Below are 18,740 nucleotides of genomic sequence, written 5' to 3' on the forward strand. Positions count from 1 at the left end.
TCTTGTTCACAGTCTGTCTCTGTACAGTTTACGTATATCTTCAAGGGCCTTCCATTTCAGTTCCTGTGACACTCTCCCATCGATCAAAGAAATCTGTGACCATTCATGCTGCCCTCCTCTGTGTATGTTCAATATCCCTTGTTAGTGCTATTTGGTATGGGTCCCATACACTGGAGAAGAACTTTTCACACAACTGATTTGTTAGAGATCTCTTTTGTAGACATTGCATTTCCCCACTATTCTACCGGTAAACCGTATTCTACCACGTGTTTTACCCACGACTGAACCTATGAGACTATTCCATTTCATATCCCTACAAAGTGTTACTCAGGTATTTGTATGAGTTGGCTGATTACAACTGTAACTCACCGATACTTTATAGCAATGGGGTAATACACTCCTGGAAATTGATATAAGAACACCGTGAATTCATTGTCCCAGGAAGGGGAAACTTTATTGACACATTCCTAGGATCAGATACATCACATGATCACACTGACGGAACCACAGGCACATAGACACAGAGCATGCACAATGTCAGCACTAGTACAGTGTATATCCACCTTTCGCATCAATGCAGGCTGCTATTCTCCCATGGAGACGATCGTAGAGATGCTGGATGTAGTCCTATGGAACGGCTCGCCATGCCATTTCCACCTGGCGCCTCAGTTGGACCAGCGTTCGTGCTGGACGTGAAGACCGCGTGAGACGACGCTTCATCCAGTCCCAAACATGCTCAATAGGGGACAGATCCGGAGATCTTGCTGGTCAGGGTAGTTGACTTACACCTTCTAGAGCACGTTGGGTGGCACGGGATACATGCGGACGTGCATTGTCCTGTTGGAACAGCAAGTTCCCTTGCCGGTCTAGAAATGGTAGAACGATGGGTTCGATGACGGCTTGGATGTACCGTGCACTATTCAGTGTCCCCTCGACGATCACCAGAGGTGTACGGCCAGTGTAGGAGATCGCTCCCCACACCATGATACCGGGTGTTGGCCCTGTGTGCCTCGGTCGTATGCAGTCCTGATTGTGGCGCTCACCTGCACGGCGCCAAACACGCATACGACCATCATTGGCACCAAGGCAGAAGCGACTCTCATCGCTGAAGACGACACGTCTCCATTCGTCCCTCCATTCAAGCCTGTCGCGACACCACTGGAGGCGGGCTGCACGATGTTGGGGCGTGAGCGGAAGATGGCCTAACGGTGTGCGGGACCGTAGCCCAGCTTCATGGAGACGGTTGCGAATGGTCCTCGCCGATACCCCAGGAGCAACAGTGTCCCTAATTTGCTGGGAAGTGGCGTTGCGGTCCCCTACGGCACTGCGTAGGATCCTACGGTCTTGGCGTGCATCCGTGCGTCGCTGCGGTCCGGTCCCAGGTCGACGGGCACGTGCACCTTCCGCCGACCACTGGCGACAACATCGATGTACTGTGGAGACCTCACGCCCCACGTGTTGAGCAATTCAGCGGTACGTCCACCAGGCTCCCCGCATGCCCACTATACGCCCTCGCTCAAAGTCCGTCAGCTGCACATACGGTTCACGTCCACGCTGTCGCGGCATGCTACCAGTGTTAAAGACTGCGATGGAGCTCCGTATGCCACGGCAGACTGGCTGACACTGACGGCGGCGGTGCACAAATGCTGCGCAGCTAGCGCCATTCGACGGCCAACACCGCGGTTCCTGGTGTGTCCCCAGTGCCGTGCGTGTGATCATTGCTTGTACAGCCCTCTCGCAGTGTCCGGAGCAAGTATGGTGGGTCTGACACACCGGTGTCAATGTATTCTTTTTTCCATTTCCAGGAGTGTATGTTATTTTCGCTCTGTGAAGTTCACAATTCTATTTGTCATAACATTTAAAGCAAGTTCCCAATCTTTGCACCAGTTTAAAAGCTTATCAGCATCTGTCTGAATATTCATGCAGCTTCTTTCAGACAGTACTTGTTCTCACAGAACTGCATCTTCCGCAAAAGTTTGAGGTTACTATTAATATTCCATCAAGCTCGTTATACACTGAAGAGCCAAATAAACTAGTACACCTGCCTAACGTTTGAGATTTGGACTTTTCAGATATGAATTTTCGAGCTGTTTTGCTGTCAGCTTCGTTAATTCTCCCAGCAACTCACTGTAACCCACAATAAGTACACTCAGTTTGCATGTAAACAATCTCAAGTTCCCATCATGAAAATTTAAGAGTGAAAGTTTGGGTAGAATATACCATTTTAAAAATATATGAAGATGGTATCTGTTACCGAAAGAACAGATACCATTGACGACCGTGCAGCTTCTCTAGAATGACATAATTAAATCGACACCCTTAACTGCCAACAGGTGTTGTTGATATACATCAATAGGGGCAGTGAATGCACACACCTAGCCCGAGCTCTTACCGGACTCGTCAGCTTAGTCTGGCGCGAGTAATGAGTGAATGGGCAAATATATCTATTAGGAACACTACGAATTTAGGTTGTGGACAGTTTGGAAATGTGGGTCTCACGGGAAGCGTGCAAGGGAGAAGTCGCTGCAGTTGCACTATCCTCTGTGCCTTCGGTGGCTCAGATGGATAGAGCGTCTCCCATGTAAGCAGGAGATCCCGGATTCGAACCCGGTCGGGGCGCACATTTACAGCTGTCCCCAGTGATGTACATCAACAACACCTTTCGACAGCTAAGGGTTTCGATTTAATTTGTTGTGTTGGCTGAAGAGCTAACACCGTGTTATTAGAGGAGACCGAAATGCACGCGTTTTAGCTCACGCGGGCTGTCGTGAGGAGGGAAGGACTATACTGACGTGAGGTCTGGAACATGACAAGGAATTAGATTTCAGAAAACGGATGTAATTAGTTTGATACTCAACTTTAATCCATTAATGATGAACGTCGCTCTAGACGGTACATGATTCACAATATTATTTGTTCAGAATACAGTCGTATAGCTGAATATGGCACCTCGCTAGGTCGTAGCAAATGACGTAGCTGAAGGCTATGCTAAACTGTCGCCTCTGCAAATGAGAGCATGTGTAAACAGTGAACCATCGCTAGCAAAGTCGGCTGTACAACTGGGGCGAGTGCTAGAAAGTCTCTCTAGACCTGCTGTGTGGCGGCGCTTGGTGTGCAATCACTGATAGTGGCGACACGCGGGTCCGACGTATACTAACGGACCGCGGCCGATTTAAAGGCTACCACCTAGCAAGTGTGGTGTCTGGCGGTGACATCATGTAATCATCATTTCATTTAAGAAATATGTCATTACTGTAGATGTACAAGGTGACCAGTCATTAGTGCAACCTCTTACGCGGCCGGCGAGGACGCCTGCAGTTACAGCAGCTCCTCAGATATTTTAGTATGCTTTGTCGCATCAGTTTTATAAATATTAGAATTTGGTATTCACCTCATGGTGTGGTTTGTTCATACCTGAAGCCAGTACCGGCCGTGAATCCCTGTAATGTATGATCAAAGCAACAAAATGTAATAAAGAGTTGTGGCATAAACGCCACGCCCTCATAGGTGCTCTAGAGTGCATCGTGACCTAAATCCTCGCACAAACGAAAAAATGGCTCACATCGAAATAACTGTCCAAGGAATAGAAAAGTAACTGGAATCACTCAACAGAGGAAAGTCCACTGGACCTGACAGGATACCAATTCGATTCTACACAGAGTACGCAAAAGACCTTGCCCCCCTTTCTAACAGCCGTGTACGGCAAGTCTCTAAAGGAACAGAAGGTTCCAAATGATTGGAAAAGAGCACAGGTAGTCCCAGTCTTCAAGAAGGGTCGTCGATCAGATACGCAGAACTATAGACCTATATCTCTGACGTCAATCTGTTGTAAATTTTACAACATGTTTTTTGCTCGCGTATCATGTCGTTTCTGGAAACCCAGAATCTACTCTGTAGGAATCAACATGGATTCCGCAAACATCGAGCATGTGAGACCCAACTCGCTTAATTTGTTCATGTTGTTGTTGTTGTTGTCTTCAGTCCTGAGACTGGTTTGATGCAGCTCTCCATGCTACTCTGTCCTGTGCTAGCTTCTTCATCTCCCAGTACCTACTGCAACCTACATCCTTCTGAAACTGCTTAGTGTAGTCATCTCTTGGTCTCCCTCTACGATTTTTACCCTCCACGCTGCCCTCCAATGCTAAATTTGTGATCCCTTGATGCCGCAGGACATGTCCTACCAACCGATCCCTTCTTCTATTTGTTCATGAGACCCAGAAAATATTAGATACAGGCTGCCAGATAGATACCATTTTCCTTGACTTCCGGAATGCGTTCGATACAGTTCCGCACTGTCGGCTGATAAACAAAGTGAGACCCTACGGAATATCAGACTAGCTGTGTGGCTGTATTGAAGAGTTTTTAGCAAACAGAACGCAGCATGTTGTTCTCAATGGAGAGAGGTGTACAGACGTTAAAGTAACCTCTGGCGTGCCACAGGGGAGTGTTACGGGACCATTGCTTTTCACAATAAATATATATATATATATATATATATATATATATATATATATATATATATATATATATATATATATATGACCTAGTAGATGGTGTCGGAAGTTGTATGCGGCTTTTCGTGGATGATGTTGTAGTATACAAAGAAGTTTCAGCATTAGAAAATTGCCGTGAAATGCAGGAAGATCTGCAGCGGATAGGCACTTGGTGCAAGGAGCGGCAACTGACCCTTAACATAGAGAAATGTAATGTATTGCGAATACACGGAAAGAAGGATCCTTTATTGTATGATTATATGATAGTGGAACAAACACTGTTAGCAGTTACTTCTGTAAAATATCTGGGAGTACGCCTGCGGAACGATTTGAAGTGGAATGATCACATAAAATTAATTGTTGGTAAGGCGGGTACCAGGTTGAGATTCATTGGGAGAGTCCTTAGAAAATGTAGTCTATCAACAAAGTAGGTGGCTTACAAAAGACTCGTTCGACCTGTGCTTGAGTATTGTGTGGTGTCACCGCCAGACACCACACTTGCTAGGTGGTAGCCTTTAAATCGGCCGCGGTCAGTTAGTATACGAAGGACCTGCGTGTCGCCACTATCAGTGGTTGCACACCAAGTACCGCCACACGGCAGGTCTAGAGGGAGTCCCTAGCACTCGCCCCAGTTGTACAGCCGACTTTGCTAGCGATGGTTCACTGACTATATATGATCTCATTTACAGAGACGACAGTTTAGCATAGCCTTCAGCTACGTCATTTGCTACGACCTAGCAAGGCGCCATATTCATTTACTATTGATATTGACATTGTGAATCATGTACTGTGAAGAGCGTCGTTGATCATTAATGGATCAAAAATTAAGTACGGAACTAATTATGTCCGCTTTCTGATTTCTCATTCCTTGTCATGTTCCAGACCTCACGACAGTATAGTTCTTCCCTCCTCACGCCAGCCTGCGTGAGCTAAAACGCGTGCATTTCGGCCTCCAGTAGTAGCACGGTGTTGGCTCTTCAGCCAACACAACATATTGCTCATCAGTGTGGGATCCGTACCAGATCGGGTTGACGGAAGAGATAGAGAAAATCCAAAGAAGAGCGGCGCGTTTCGTCACAGGGTTATTTGGCGACCGTGATAGCATTACGGAGATGTTTAGCAAACTCAAGTGGCACACTCTGCAAGAGAGGAGCTCTGCATCGCGGTGTAGCTTGCTCGCCAGGTTTCGAGAGGGTGCGTTTCTGGATGAGGTATCGAATATATTGCTTCTCCCTACTTGTACCTCCCGTGGAGATCACGAACGTAAAATTAGAGGGATTCTAGAGCGGACGGAAGCTTTCCAGCAGTCGTTCTTCCCGCGAACCATACGTGACTGGAACAGGAAAGGAAGGTAATGACAGTGGCGCGTAAAGTGCTCTCGGCCACACAGCGTTGGGGGGCTTGCGGAGTATAAATGTAGATGTAGATGTAGGCCTACCAAATCCCCCAGTATTACTCATTCCAGAAACTTGTGCCCTGTTTCGACGCTGCGTCCATGGTATCGCTAGTAGTATGCGAGTGAGAATCGTACCCCCACTTTTGAGAGATTGGCTACTTTCAAGTCCAGGTACACTAGAAACTCCACTACCACCTCTGACTAATGCAACAGTGAACCATCCATTTCTATGTGAGAATGTGTCGTTTATATCCAAGCTAAAATTAAGTGAACATGCAAGAAATACGTAAGGTCCATCGACGAGGGCTTGGGCTTCAACACTCTTAACTGGAATGCGATTTTTTTTTTGTCTCCTGGTGTTGTAGCAAGTTCAATGTTTTCAATATTTTTGTAAACTGTTGTGCGCCGACGAGTTCGATACCTCCTGTAAGGCATGTTGGCGGCGTTCAATGCAGTTGCCTGTGCAGCAGCAAGACACACACTGGGCGTAGCGCGAGAGCGCGGGTCGCTTATATAGCGTGCGAAAATTTTGACCTTAGATAAGGGACTTAGGAGCTGCCGCCTGCTGCAGATGGAGTTCGCCATGCTGCCGCTGCGGGAGCGGCGCGCCGTGCTGTCGGGGCTGCGGCCGCACACGCGCTACGAGTTCTACGTGCGCGCCTACTTCTCGGACAGCGTGCGCGACGGGAGTCGAAGCGCGGTCCGCCACTTCAGCACCCCCGCCGGGCGGCCGTCGGCGCCGAGGCGGCTGCGCGCGCTCGCGGCGCCAGGGCTGCCAACTGCCGAGGGCGTGGCCCTGCGCTGGCAGCCGCCGCTCCATCCCAGGTAACGGCCGGGCCGGCGCCGCCAGCCAGTGGCAGCCCTGTCTTCTCCTCCTCCTCTTCTTCTCCTTCTCCTACTCTCTTTCTGCGTTATGCATCTCAGTTTCTTAGCGCGCTCTGACAGCTTCCTTGTCCTCTTCCCAAAATCTCTTCGTGAAATCTCTGTATCTTGTCTTGCGTTCCCTCGTCCACTATTCTCCAATGCTGTACTTACAACGGAACCTCCTCATCGCACCCCCCTCAGATTTAGTTATAAGTTGGCACAATGGATAGGCTTTGAAAAACACAGATCAATCGAGAACACAGGAAGAAGTTTTGTGGAATTATGAAAACAAATCAAAATACAGGGTGTTACAAAGGTACGGCCAAACTTTCAGGAAACATTCCTCACACACAAATAAACAAAATATGTTATGTGGACATGTGTCCGGAAACGCTTAATTTCCATGTTAGAGCTCACTTTAGTTTCGTCAGCATGTACTGTACTTCCTCGATTCACCGCCAGTTGGCCCAATTGAAGGAAGGTAATGGTGACTTCGGTGCTTGTGTTGACATGCGACTCATTCCTCTACAGTACTAGCATGAAGCACATCAGTACGTAGCATCAACAGGTTAGTGTTCATCACGAACGTGGTTTTGCAGTTTACACGTGCGGCGTTGGCAGATGCCCATTTGATGTATGGAATAGCCCGGGGCAATAGCCGTGGCACGGTACGTTTGTATCGAGACAGATTTCCAGAACGAAGGTGTTCCAACAGGAAGTCGTTCGAAGCAATTTATCGGCGTCTTAGGGAGCACGGAACATTCCAGCCTATGACTCGCGACTGGGGAAGACCTAGAACGACGCAGACACCTACAATGGACGAGGCAATTCTTCGTGCAGTTGACGATAACCCTAATGTCAGCGTCAGAGAAGTTGCTGCTGTACAAGGAAACGTTGACCACGTCACTGTATGGAGAGTGCTACAGGAGAACCAGTCGTTTCCGTGCCATGTACAGCGTGTCCAGGCACTATTGGTCTCCACGGGTACACTTCTGCGAATGGTTCATCCAACAATGTGTCAATCCTCATTTCAGTGCAAATGTTCTCTTTGCGGGTGAGGCTTCATTCCAACGTGATGAAATTGTAAATTTTCACAATCAACATGTGTGAGCTGACGAGATTGCAATTGTGCAATCACGTCATCAAAACAGATTTTATGTGAACTTTTGGATAGGCATTGTTGGTGATGTCTTGATTGGGCCCCATGTTCTTCCACCTACGCTCAATGGAGCACGTTATCATGATTTCATACGATATACTCTACCTGTGCTGTTAGAGCGTGTGCCTTTACGAGTACGACACAACATGTGGTTCATGCACGATGGAACTCCTGCACATTTCAGTCGAAGTGTTCGTACGCTTCTCAACAACAGATTCGGTGACCGATGGATTGGTAGAGGCGGACCAATTCCATGGCCTCCACGCTCTCCTGACCTCAACCCTCTTGACTTCCATTTATGGGGGCATTTGAAAGTTCTTGTCTACGCAACCCCGGTACCAAATGTAGAGACTCTTCGTGCTCGTATTGTGGACGGCTGTGATACAATACGCCATTCTCCAGGGCTGCACCAGCGCATCAGGGATTCCATGCGACGGAGGATGGATGCACGTATCCTCACTAAAGGAGGACATTTTGAACATTTCCTGTAACAAAGTGTTTAAAGTCACGCTGGGTACGTTCTGTTGCTGTGTGTTTCCATTCCATGATTAATGTGATTTGAAGAGAAGCAATATAATGAGCTCTAACATAGAAAGTAAGCGTTTCCGGACTCATGTCCACATAACATATTTTCTGTCTTTGTGTGTGAGGAATGTTTCAGGAAAGTTTGGTCGTACCTTTTTGTAACACCCTGTATACAAACTGAGTAGTCCATGTGCAAGATAGGCAACATCAAGGAGAGTGTGACCTCCGGAGCGCCGTGGTTAGCGTGATCACCTACGGAAGGAGAGGTCGTTGGTTCAAGTCCTTCCTCGAGTGAAAAGTTTAATTTGTCATTTTCAGACAATTATCAAAGTTCAGGTACTCACAAATAATCCACTTCGCTCTCCAAAATTCCAGGACATGTTCGGATTTGCTTGGACACAAGCAGGATTTGGCGGTCTACACACGGAAAAATCTGTAAACGTTAAACGTTAAAGGTTCTAGGCGCTACAGTCTGGAACCGCGTGACCGCTACGGCCGCAGGTTCAAATCCTGCCTCGGGTATGGATGTGTGTGATGTCCTTAGGTTAGTTAGGTTTAAGTAGTTCTAGGTTCTAGGGGACTGATGACCACAGCAGTTAAGTCCCATAGCGCTCAGAGCCTCTTTTTTTTTAAAAAAAAAAAATGTTTATAACGTATGTTTTGACAGAGCACAGGGAAAACTGTGCGACTGTGAAACTGTTGCATTCATTTGTTGCAGTTTATGTGACAATCACTCCCAAAAAAGTGATGAAAACATAAGAGTTAATCACATCCACAAGAATACCTACGAGGGTCAGTCAAAAAGTAATGCCTCCTATTTTTTTTCTACGTTTAATTGTCAGGAAATTTAAATGCAATTACATAGGTTGAAAACCACAACATTGAGGATCATTTTGTCATTTTTCAATGTAATCTCCGCCCATCTCTACAGTTTTGGTCCATCTTTGAACAAGGGCATGTATCCCAGCACGGTAAAAATCACAGCTCTGCTTCCTAAGCCATTGACGCACGGATGTTTTGACGGCCTCCTCATCTTCAAAATGAATCCCACGATGAGCTTCTTTTAGTGGCCCGAACAGATGGAAGTCTGATGGTGCCAGGTCAGGGCTGTATGGGGGATGAGGCAAAACTTCCCATCCAATTTTGACAATCTCGTCAGAGGTGTGACGACTGGTGTGTGGTCTTGCATTGTCATGCAAAAGAAGAACATCTGCCATTGATTTTGTTGGGCAAACTCGCTGAAGACGTGCTTTAAGTTTTTTGAGGGTTGTGACGTATTGAACAGAATTTATTGTGCATCCCTGCTCCAAAAAATCAACCAGAATCACACCCTCTGTATCCCAGAAAACTGTTGCCATAACTTTCCCTGCCGATCGCACAGTTTTGAATTTTTTCTGCCTCGGCGAGCTTGTGTGACGCCACTCCATTGACTGCCTCTTTGATTCGGGTTCAAAAAAATGCACCCATGTTTCGTCCCCGGTCACAATTTTTTTCAGAAACTCATCTCGCTCCAAACGGAAGCCCTGCAAGTGTTGGGAGGCTATTGTTTTCCTTGCCTCTTTATTCTGATCGGTTAACATTCTTGGAACCCACCGTGCACAAACTTTTGAGTACCCCAATGTCATCAACTTGCTGAATGTTGTGTGGAGTCACTGCACTCACCGGCCTGCCACTCCGCTTTTCGTCAGTCAACGGTGTTTGCCCTTCAGCTTCCTTACAACGACGAACCCATCGTCTAACAGAGCTGACATCCACTGTCACAACACCATACACCTTCTTCAGTCTTTCATGAATGCGTATGGGCGTTTCACCTTCTGCATTCAAGAATTCAATCACACAACGCTGTCTCAAACGAACATCGATGTCGGCCATCTTACAAACTTCTGCTGTGCTGCCACCTGTTGATACAGAAAGTTACTACTGCAGTGGATTGCAGAAGAAGGTTTGAGGAATGGCGCCAAATTCAAATTTTTCACTTAACTTAATTTTTTTAAGTAGAAAAAAAATGGGAGGCATTACTTTTTGACCGACCCTCGTAAATCGGGCAAGGTAGAAGAATCTTTTTACCCATTCACCAAGTGTACAAGTTACGTGTGTCGAAAACATATTCCTGTCATGTGACTCACGTGCCGTCACCACTGTCGTATAGAATATATCAGACGTGTTTTCCTGTGGAGGAACCAGTTGACCTATGACCTTGCGATCAAATGTTTTCGATTCCCATTGGAGAGGCACGCCCTTTCGCCTACTAATCGCACGGCTTTGCCGTGCGGTCGCAAAACACTAACACTAAACTTATTACAGTGAACAGAGACGTCAATTAACGAACGGACAGATCAACACTTTGCGAAAATAAAGAAAGTAAACCTTTCACTCGAGGGAGCACTTGAACTAAGGACCTCTCGTTCCGCAGCTGCTCACGCTAACCACGGGACCACGGCGCTCCTGACCTCGCATTCTCCTTGATGTTGCCTACCTTGCACGTGGACTACTCAGTTTGTATATTTTGCTTATTTTTTTCATTGTTCCACACAACTTCTTCCTGTTTTCTCGATTGATCTGTGTTCAGTTTTTCAAGGCCTATTCACTGTGCCAACTTATAAGTAAATCTGAGGGGGGTGAGATGGGGAGGTTCCCTTGTTAGAGTTCTCTGGGAATGTTTAATTTTTTCAGATAGTATCTAAGGCAACTGAGAACTTTGTACCGAATGAATTAAACCTAGTAGCGTACACCTCTGAAACTGTCACACAAAGTATACACCAACGTACAGAGACCCTCAACAACACACATCAGAAAAAGTTTTGCATCACCCGGTTCCCAGAACTCCTGAAGATAGACGTTGACTGTGGATAGTGTATCACAGACACAGTCACTTAACTGTTCAGAGATATCACTAAACCCGCCCAAAGATGTAAACAACCATGCATGAGCAGCGCCTATTAGAACGAGGGAGTCCGACAGCCGATCAATTCCAGTTGTAAGTAGGCTGTTTAGGTTTTCTTATTTGTAACGCCACGTAGCGCTCTGTATGAAAATCACTGGCTGTGCTATGTGCAGTCCGTGGCTAGTTTGCATTGTTGTCTGCCATTGTAGTGTTGGGCAGTTGGCTGTTAACAGCGCGTAGCGTTGCGCAGTTGGAGGTGAGCCGCCAGCAGAGGTGGATGTGGGGAGAGAGATGGCGGAGTTTTGAAATTTGTAAGACTGGATGTCATGAACTGCTATATATATTATGACTTTTGATGATATTAAGGTAAATACATTGTTTGTTCTCTATTAAAATCTTTCTTTTGCTTACTGTCTCTATCAGTAGTTAGTGCTTTCTGTAGTTTGAATCTTTCATTTAGCTGGCAGTAGTGGCGCTCGCTGTATTGCAGTAGTTCGAGTAATCAAGATTTTTATGAGGTAAGCTATTTGTGAAACGTATAGGTTAATGTTAGTTAGGGCCATTCTTTTGTAAGGATTGTTTAAAGTCAGATTGCGTTGCGCTAATAACATTTTGTGTAACCAAGTCATGTATAATTTTTCTAAGGGGACGTTTCACAGGCATTCCACCAGAAAGAAGGTACACGGTCTTGTTGTCTGTAGTTCAACCATGTCTAGACGTTTTTTGGACAACATGGTTGTGGAGAGAAGCAACGATTAGAATGATCAGTCAATAATTCAAGAACAGTTTTAATCGCATTTATTATTGTTATAATACCGGCAACCGGTTTCATCCCGACGTAGGGGTCATCTTCTGGGCGTTTACACCATTGGTCGACTGTTGGTGGTGTTCTGTCCTGCCGTTATGTAGACAGGAGTGACACCACTAGCAGTCGACCAATGGTGTAAACGCCCAGAAGATGACCCCTACGTCGGGATGAAACCGGTTGCCGGTATTATAACAATAATAAATGCGATTAAGACTGTTCTTGAATTATTGATCATGTCTAGACGGTCTATACCGTGGTTCGATCGCGTCCGCATTGTTACTTTGTGCCAGGAAGGGCTCTCAACAATGGAAGTGTCCAGGCGTCTCGAACTGAACCAAAGCGATGTTGTTCGGACATGGAGGAGATACAGAGAGACAGGAACTGTAGATGACATGCCTCGCTAAGGCCGCCCAAGGACGACTACTACTACAATGGATGACCGCTACGTACGCATTATGGCTCGGAGGAACCCAGACAGCAACGCCACCACGTTGAATAATGCTTTTTGTGCAGCCACGGGACGTCGTGTTACGACTCAAACTGTGAGCAATAGGCTGCATGATGCGCAACTTCACTCCTGACGTCCATGGCGAGGTCCATCTATGCAACCACCACACCATGGAGCACGTACATATGAGACCAACAACATGCCGAATGGACCGCTCAGGATTGGCATCACGTTCTCTTCACCTATGAGTGTCACATATTAACCAGACAATCGTCGGAGACGTGTTTGGAGGCAACCCAGCTAGGCTGAACACTTGAGACACCCTATCCAGCGAGTGCAGTAAGGTGGAGGTTCCCTGATGCATTGGGGTGGCATTATTGGTGCCGACATACGCGACTGGTGGTCATGGAAGGCGCCATAACGGCTATACGATTCGTGAATGCTATTCTCTGACATATAGTGTAGCCATATCGGCAGCATATTGGCGAGGCAATCGTCTTCATGGACGTCAATTCGCGCCCCCATCGTGCACGTCTTGTGAATGACTTCCTTCAGGATAACGACATCGCTCGACTAGAGTGGCCAGCATTTCTCCAAACATAAACCCTATCGAACATGCCTGGCATAGGCTGAAATGGGCTGTTTGTGTACGACGTGATCCACCAACCAGTCTGAGGGATCTACACCGAATCGCCGTTGAGGAGTGGGACAATGTGGTTCAACAGTGCCTTGATGAACTTGTGGATAGTATACCTCGACGAATACAGGCATGCATCAGTGCAAGAGGACGTGCTGCTGGGTATTAGAGATAGCGGTGTGTACAGCAATCCGGACCACCACCTCTGAAGGTCTCGCTGTATGGTGGTACAACATGCAATGTGTGATTTTCATGAAAATGGCAAGGGCGGAAATGATGTTTATGTTGACATCTATTCCAATTTTCTGTGCAGGTATCGGAACCGAGGTGAGACAAAACCTTCTTTGTTGTGTGTATTTTCAAGAGAAATTGCCTGAAAATAGGGCATTTTCTAATTAAATTGGACTCTCACGTACTAAACTCACTTTAGGACAGAAAAAACAGTATTGGTTGCACATGATAGGTTTATATTATCTTCACATGTGACGTCTTTCTTCCTTGACATTCCACTTGCCTGTATGACAGCGCGTGATCAAAGTATCGAAAACGGACCATACTTGTGTTCGTGGGCCCGTTTATCCATGGGTTACATAAAGAAGCATTGACAGTGGCTGTCTGGCTGTTTTCTCTTTGGGACTTTTAATTAGGTTTGTCACCTCGGATACACGTAGGAAGAATTTTATCGGTGATTTAATGAAGTATCGACTGTCACTATCTGGCTGTCATCTCCCGATTCTGTGGCACTTTAATCACGTTCGATGTCTCGGTCATGATAAGCAAGAGTTTTTGTTCGGTTGTCTGATGATGCCTAGAACAGGCGAAACGCGTCGCATGTGAAGATAAAATAAACCTTTCTTGTGTAACAAAGACTAGCGAGGTGGCGCAGTGGTTAGCACACAGGACTCGCATTCGGGAGGACAACGGTTCAATCCCTCGTCCGGCCATCCTAATTTAGGTTTTCCGTGATTTCCATAAATCGCTCCAGGCAAATGCCGGGATGGTTCCTTTGAAAGGGCACGGCCGACTTCCTTCCCCGCCCTTCCCTAATCCGATGAGACCGATGACCTCGCTGTTTGGTCTCTTCCCCCAAACAACCCAACCCTTACAAGCAACCACGGCCACTATGATAGTTATGGAATGTACTGATTTTAAATTCACTTTATCTCAACTCTTTCATGCACTTCGAGAACGAGTAAATACTGTCTCGGCAATTTTTCAGTGAAGGAACGTGAAAAACGTTCACATCTCAAGACTTTATTTGCAGATTAATAAGGTGCTATTCATTTGATGAAATGTACATATTACACGAATATTTTTAATGTTCGCAATTATTCATGAATGTGTTCATTTTCTATTTCCACAGTCTTGGCGCAAAGACTACAGTGTTCTCAGCAACTGACCGGTGTCTTCTGTTAGGGACAGTTTTGTTCCAACAGTGACTATTATTACCGTCGACAACTGTATTTTCTTCATCGGTGTCTGAAGATTCGGTAAACTGACCAGTTCCGCCATTGTTCATATATTCTGCAGGAGCGTCAGCTCAAGAATCATTTTCATCACTAAAGTCACAGTTGAGTTATACTAAAAATTCTCCCTGTATGGCATCTTCCGTTAGTAAAATGTCATTCCTACGTGCCATTTTCACATGAATGAACTTCACACACTGTGACAGAACAGTTACACAACGTGTACACGAGGGTCACAGTGAGCCTTAAAAAATACAGAGTGCGGCAGTAAAACCGGCCCATAATATAAATGACGCTCCTATTCTGTCACGTTTGAATAAAACTTCTGCAGGATTTCCAAATACCCATCACTGTTCACAGTCGTCTCAGTGTTATGGGCCCCATAACACATGTAGCGGAAATGACACACGAACCACCAATCTACTCGTTATGCAAAGATACCTGGTGGATCGCGTGTGGATGTTCTGTCGACCAATACCGGATGTTTTTGGGAATTTATGTACCCAGGAAAGAGGACCCACCCTTTGTCACTCGTGACGAGCCTTAGTGGGTCCAAGACATCACTGGCCACATTTCTCAACAGCCACGAACAGAAATGCACTCTGTTCTGCAGATCAGGCTCCTTCAGTCCTTCACAACACTTATGCAGAAAGGTTTTAACTTAAGTACGAGGGTGAGTCAATGAAAACCTTAAATACTTTTTTTAAATATTATTTATTGTGCAGAAGTGGTACAAAGATATATCCCTTTCCATCATAATCTTCCCCCACGCTCAATGCAAGTCCTCCAGCGCTTACGAAGTGCATAAATTCCCTTATAAAAAATTCTTTTGGTAGTCCGCGCAACCACTCATGCATCGCGCGGCGTATCTCTTTATCTGAACGGAACTTCTTTCTTCCCACACCGTCTTTGAGTGGGTCAAACATATGGAAATCACTTGGGGCAAGATCTGGTGAGTATGGTGGATGAGGAAGACATTCAAAATGCAGGTCTGTGGTTGTTGCAACTGTTGTACGGGCAGTGTGGGGCCTTGCATTGTCATGTTGCAGAAGGACACCTGCTGACAGAAATCCACGTCGCTTTGATTTGATTTCGGGCTGCAGATGATTTTTTAGGAGATCTGTGTATGATGCACTGGTGACAGTGGTCCCTCTAGGCATGTAATGCTCCAAAATGACGCCTTTTTCGTCCCAAAAGAGAGTCAACATAGCCTTCCCTGCTGATGGTTCTGTTAGAAACTTCTTTGGTTTTAATGATGAGGAATGGCGCCATTCCCTTGCTCGCTCTCTTCGTTTCCGGTTGGTGGAATTGAACCCAGGTTTCGTTCGCAGTAACGAGTCTTTCAAGGAAGCCATTACCTTCTCGTTCAAAGCACCGAAGAAGTTCTTCACAAGCATCAACACGTCGTTCTCTCATTTCAGGAGTCAGATGCCGTGGTACCCATCTTGCAGACAGTTTTTAAAACTGGAGAACATCATGCACAATGTGGTGTGCTGACCCATGACTAATCTGTAAACATGCTGCAATGTCATTCAGTGTCACTCGGCGGTTTTCCTTCACTATGGCTTCAACTGCGGCAATGTTCTGTGGAGTCACAACTCGTTGTGCCTGACCTGGACGAGGAGCATCTTCCACTGAAGTCGCACCATTTGCGAACTTCCTACTCCATTCGTAGACTTGCTGCTGTGACAAACATGCATCACCGTACTGAAACTTCATTCTTCGACGAATTTCAATAGATTTTACACCTTCACTACGCAAAAACCGAATAACAGAACGCTGTTCTTCCCTGGTGCAAGTCGCAAGTGGGACGGGCATCTTTATACTGATACTACGACGGTATGTGTGCATCTGCACTATGATGCCACCTACAGGCCATTCTGCACGCTGTTTGTAGCACGCTTACCAACTTACAAGATAACAGCGCGAAATTTCGATTTGTTATTACAAATTTAAGGTTTTTATTGGACTCACCCTAGTACCTTTACAACACGTCTGAAACTTCTCTCACTCGCATGAACCTGTTGACTCAATCTGCTGGCTGACTTACGAGGACTTCTTGTCGGTTATCTCCTGCACCTGTCTCTTTAATTCACGTGTGCGGACAGGTGGAGGTCTTTTCCTGGGAGCATTCTAAACCGATCTTGTGTGCCGTCATTTTTCAATCAATTCCTGCATGGTGCTTTTTACTGGCATAGAACGTCCTGGAAATTTCTCTTGATACAAATTCTTTGTTTTCACGAAAGATCGAATGAATGCTTCAGCAATGGCAACAAGCTCGAATACGGCATTATCACACACTCACACTAAACAGGCTTCAAACTGTGAGACTTCTTTCTCAACTGGTTTCGTGAAGTACCAGTCGCTGCGGCAGCAGCTGCCTCACACAACAAAACTCCGCACATTGTCGGTAGGTCAGAGGCAATGGTTACTTCGTGCGCGACTATTCCGACGCCGTTTTGTTATCGTTGCATACGACGCACCCTGTATTTCTGTTAGTTAGTTAAACAACGGTCTCTCACAAATTCGAACGTCCGTCCTCAGCCAGATATCATGCAACGCTGAATTTACTTCCACGGGCTGTGTATGTGCGGTAACGAACAAAAAAAACCTCCATGATCAGGGTGGCCCTGAGTACACCTCCATGGATAATAAAAGATGCACTGATACCTCATGCTACACAAAACAAGTCACAATTTTGTTACAGAAGCAACGAAAAAAAACCATGCCCAATTTAAAAGAACACGAAACCCCCAAGCTCGACAATGTTTTGCTGAAGCTAGAAACTTAGTGCGGACTTCAAAGGCAGAAGCTTTTAATAGCTTCCACAGTGAAGCTCAGTCTCGAAATCTGACAGAAAATCTAAACAGATTCTGGTCTCACCTACATGTACATCTACGTGATTACTCTGCTATTCATAATAAAGTGGCTGGCAGAGGGTTCAATGCACCACCTTCAACCTGTCTCTCTACCATTCCACTCTCGAAGAGCACGCGGATAAAACGAGCACTTAAATTTTTTTGTGCGAGCCCTGATTTCTCTTATTTTATCGTGACGATCATTTCTCCCTATGTAGGTGGGTGCCAGCAGAATCTTTTCGCAATCGGAGAAGAAAACTGGTGATTGAAATTTCATGAGGAGATCCCGTCGCAACGAAAAACACCTTTGTTTTAATAATTGCCACTCCAATTAACGTATCATGTCTGTGACACTGTCTCCCCTATTTCGCGATAATACAGAACGAGCTGCCCTTCTTTGTACTTTTTCGATGTCATGCCTCAGCTCCACCTGATGCGGATCCCACACCGCACAGCAGTACTCCAGAATATGGCGAACAAGCGTAGTGTAAGCAGTCTCTTTAGTAGACCTGTTGCACCTTCTAAGTGTTCTGCCAATGAATCGCAGTCTTTGGTTTGCCTACCCTCAATATTCTCTATGTGATCGTTCCAATTTAGGTTATTTGTAATTTTAATCCCTGAGTATTTATCTGAATTGACAGCCTTCAGATTTATCGCGTAATCGAAATTCAGCGGATTACTTTTAGTACTCATGTGAATAAATTCACATTTTTCTTTATTTAGGGTCAAATGCCACCTTTCGTAACACACAGATATCTTATCTAAATCACTTTGCAATTCTTTTTGATCATCTGATGACTTTACAAGACAGTAAATGACAGCATCATCTGCAAAAAATCTAAAAGGATACTCAGATTGTCTCCTATGTCGTTAATATAGATCAGAAACAATAGAGGGCCTATAACACTTCCTTGGGGAACGTGGGATATTACTTCTGTTTTACTCCATGACTTTCCGTCTATTACTACGAACTGTGACCTTTCTGACAGGAAATCACGAATCCAGTCGTACAACTAAGGCGGTTCTGCGTAGGCAGGCAGTTTGGTTAGAAGGCGCTTGTGAGGAACGGTGTCGAAAGCCTTCTGGAAATACACTCCTGGAAATGGAAAAAAGAACACATTGGCACCAGTGTGTCAGACCCACCATACTTGCTCCGGACACTGCGAGAGGGCTGTACAAGCAATGATCACACGCTCGGCACA

At 45.9% G+C, this 18,740-nt stretch overlaps 1 protein-coding gene across 2 annotated transcripts in view; it reads left to right on the top strand.

Moving 5' to 3' along the window:
* The window catches only part of LOC126291785 (insulin receptor-related protein-like), a 357,856-nt gene that overhangs the window by 252,776 nt on the left and 86,340 nt on the right, over positions 1-18,740 (top strand). For both annotated transcript variants that reach the window (XM_049985479.1, XM_049985480.1), the window contains exon 9: positions 6,461-6,714. In XM_049985479.1, coding sequence (XP_049841436.1) covers positions 6,461-6,714 — 254 coding nt within the window. The remainder of the gene's footprint in view (positions 1-6,460; positions 6,715-18,740) is intronic.

This window comes from Schistocerca gregaria, chromosome 9 (assembly GCF_023897955.1).
Source record: "Schistocerca gregaria isolate iqSchGreg1 chromosome 9, iqSchGreg1.2, whole genome shotgun sequence".
Taxonomy (NCBI): Eukaryota; Metazoa; Arthropoda; class Insecta; order Orthoptera; family Acrididae; genus Schistocerca; species Schistocerca gregaria.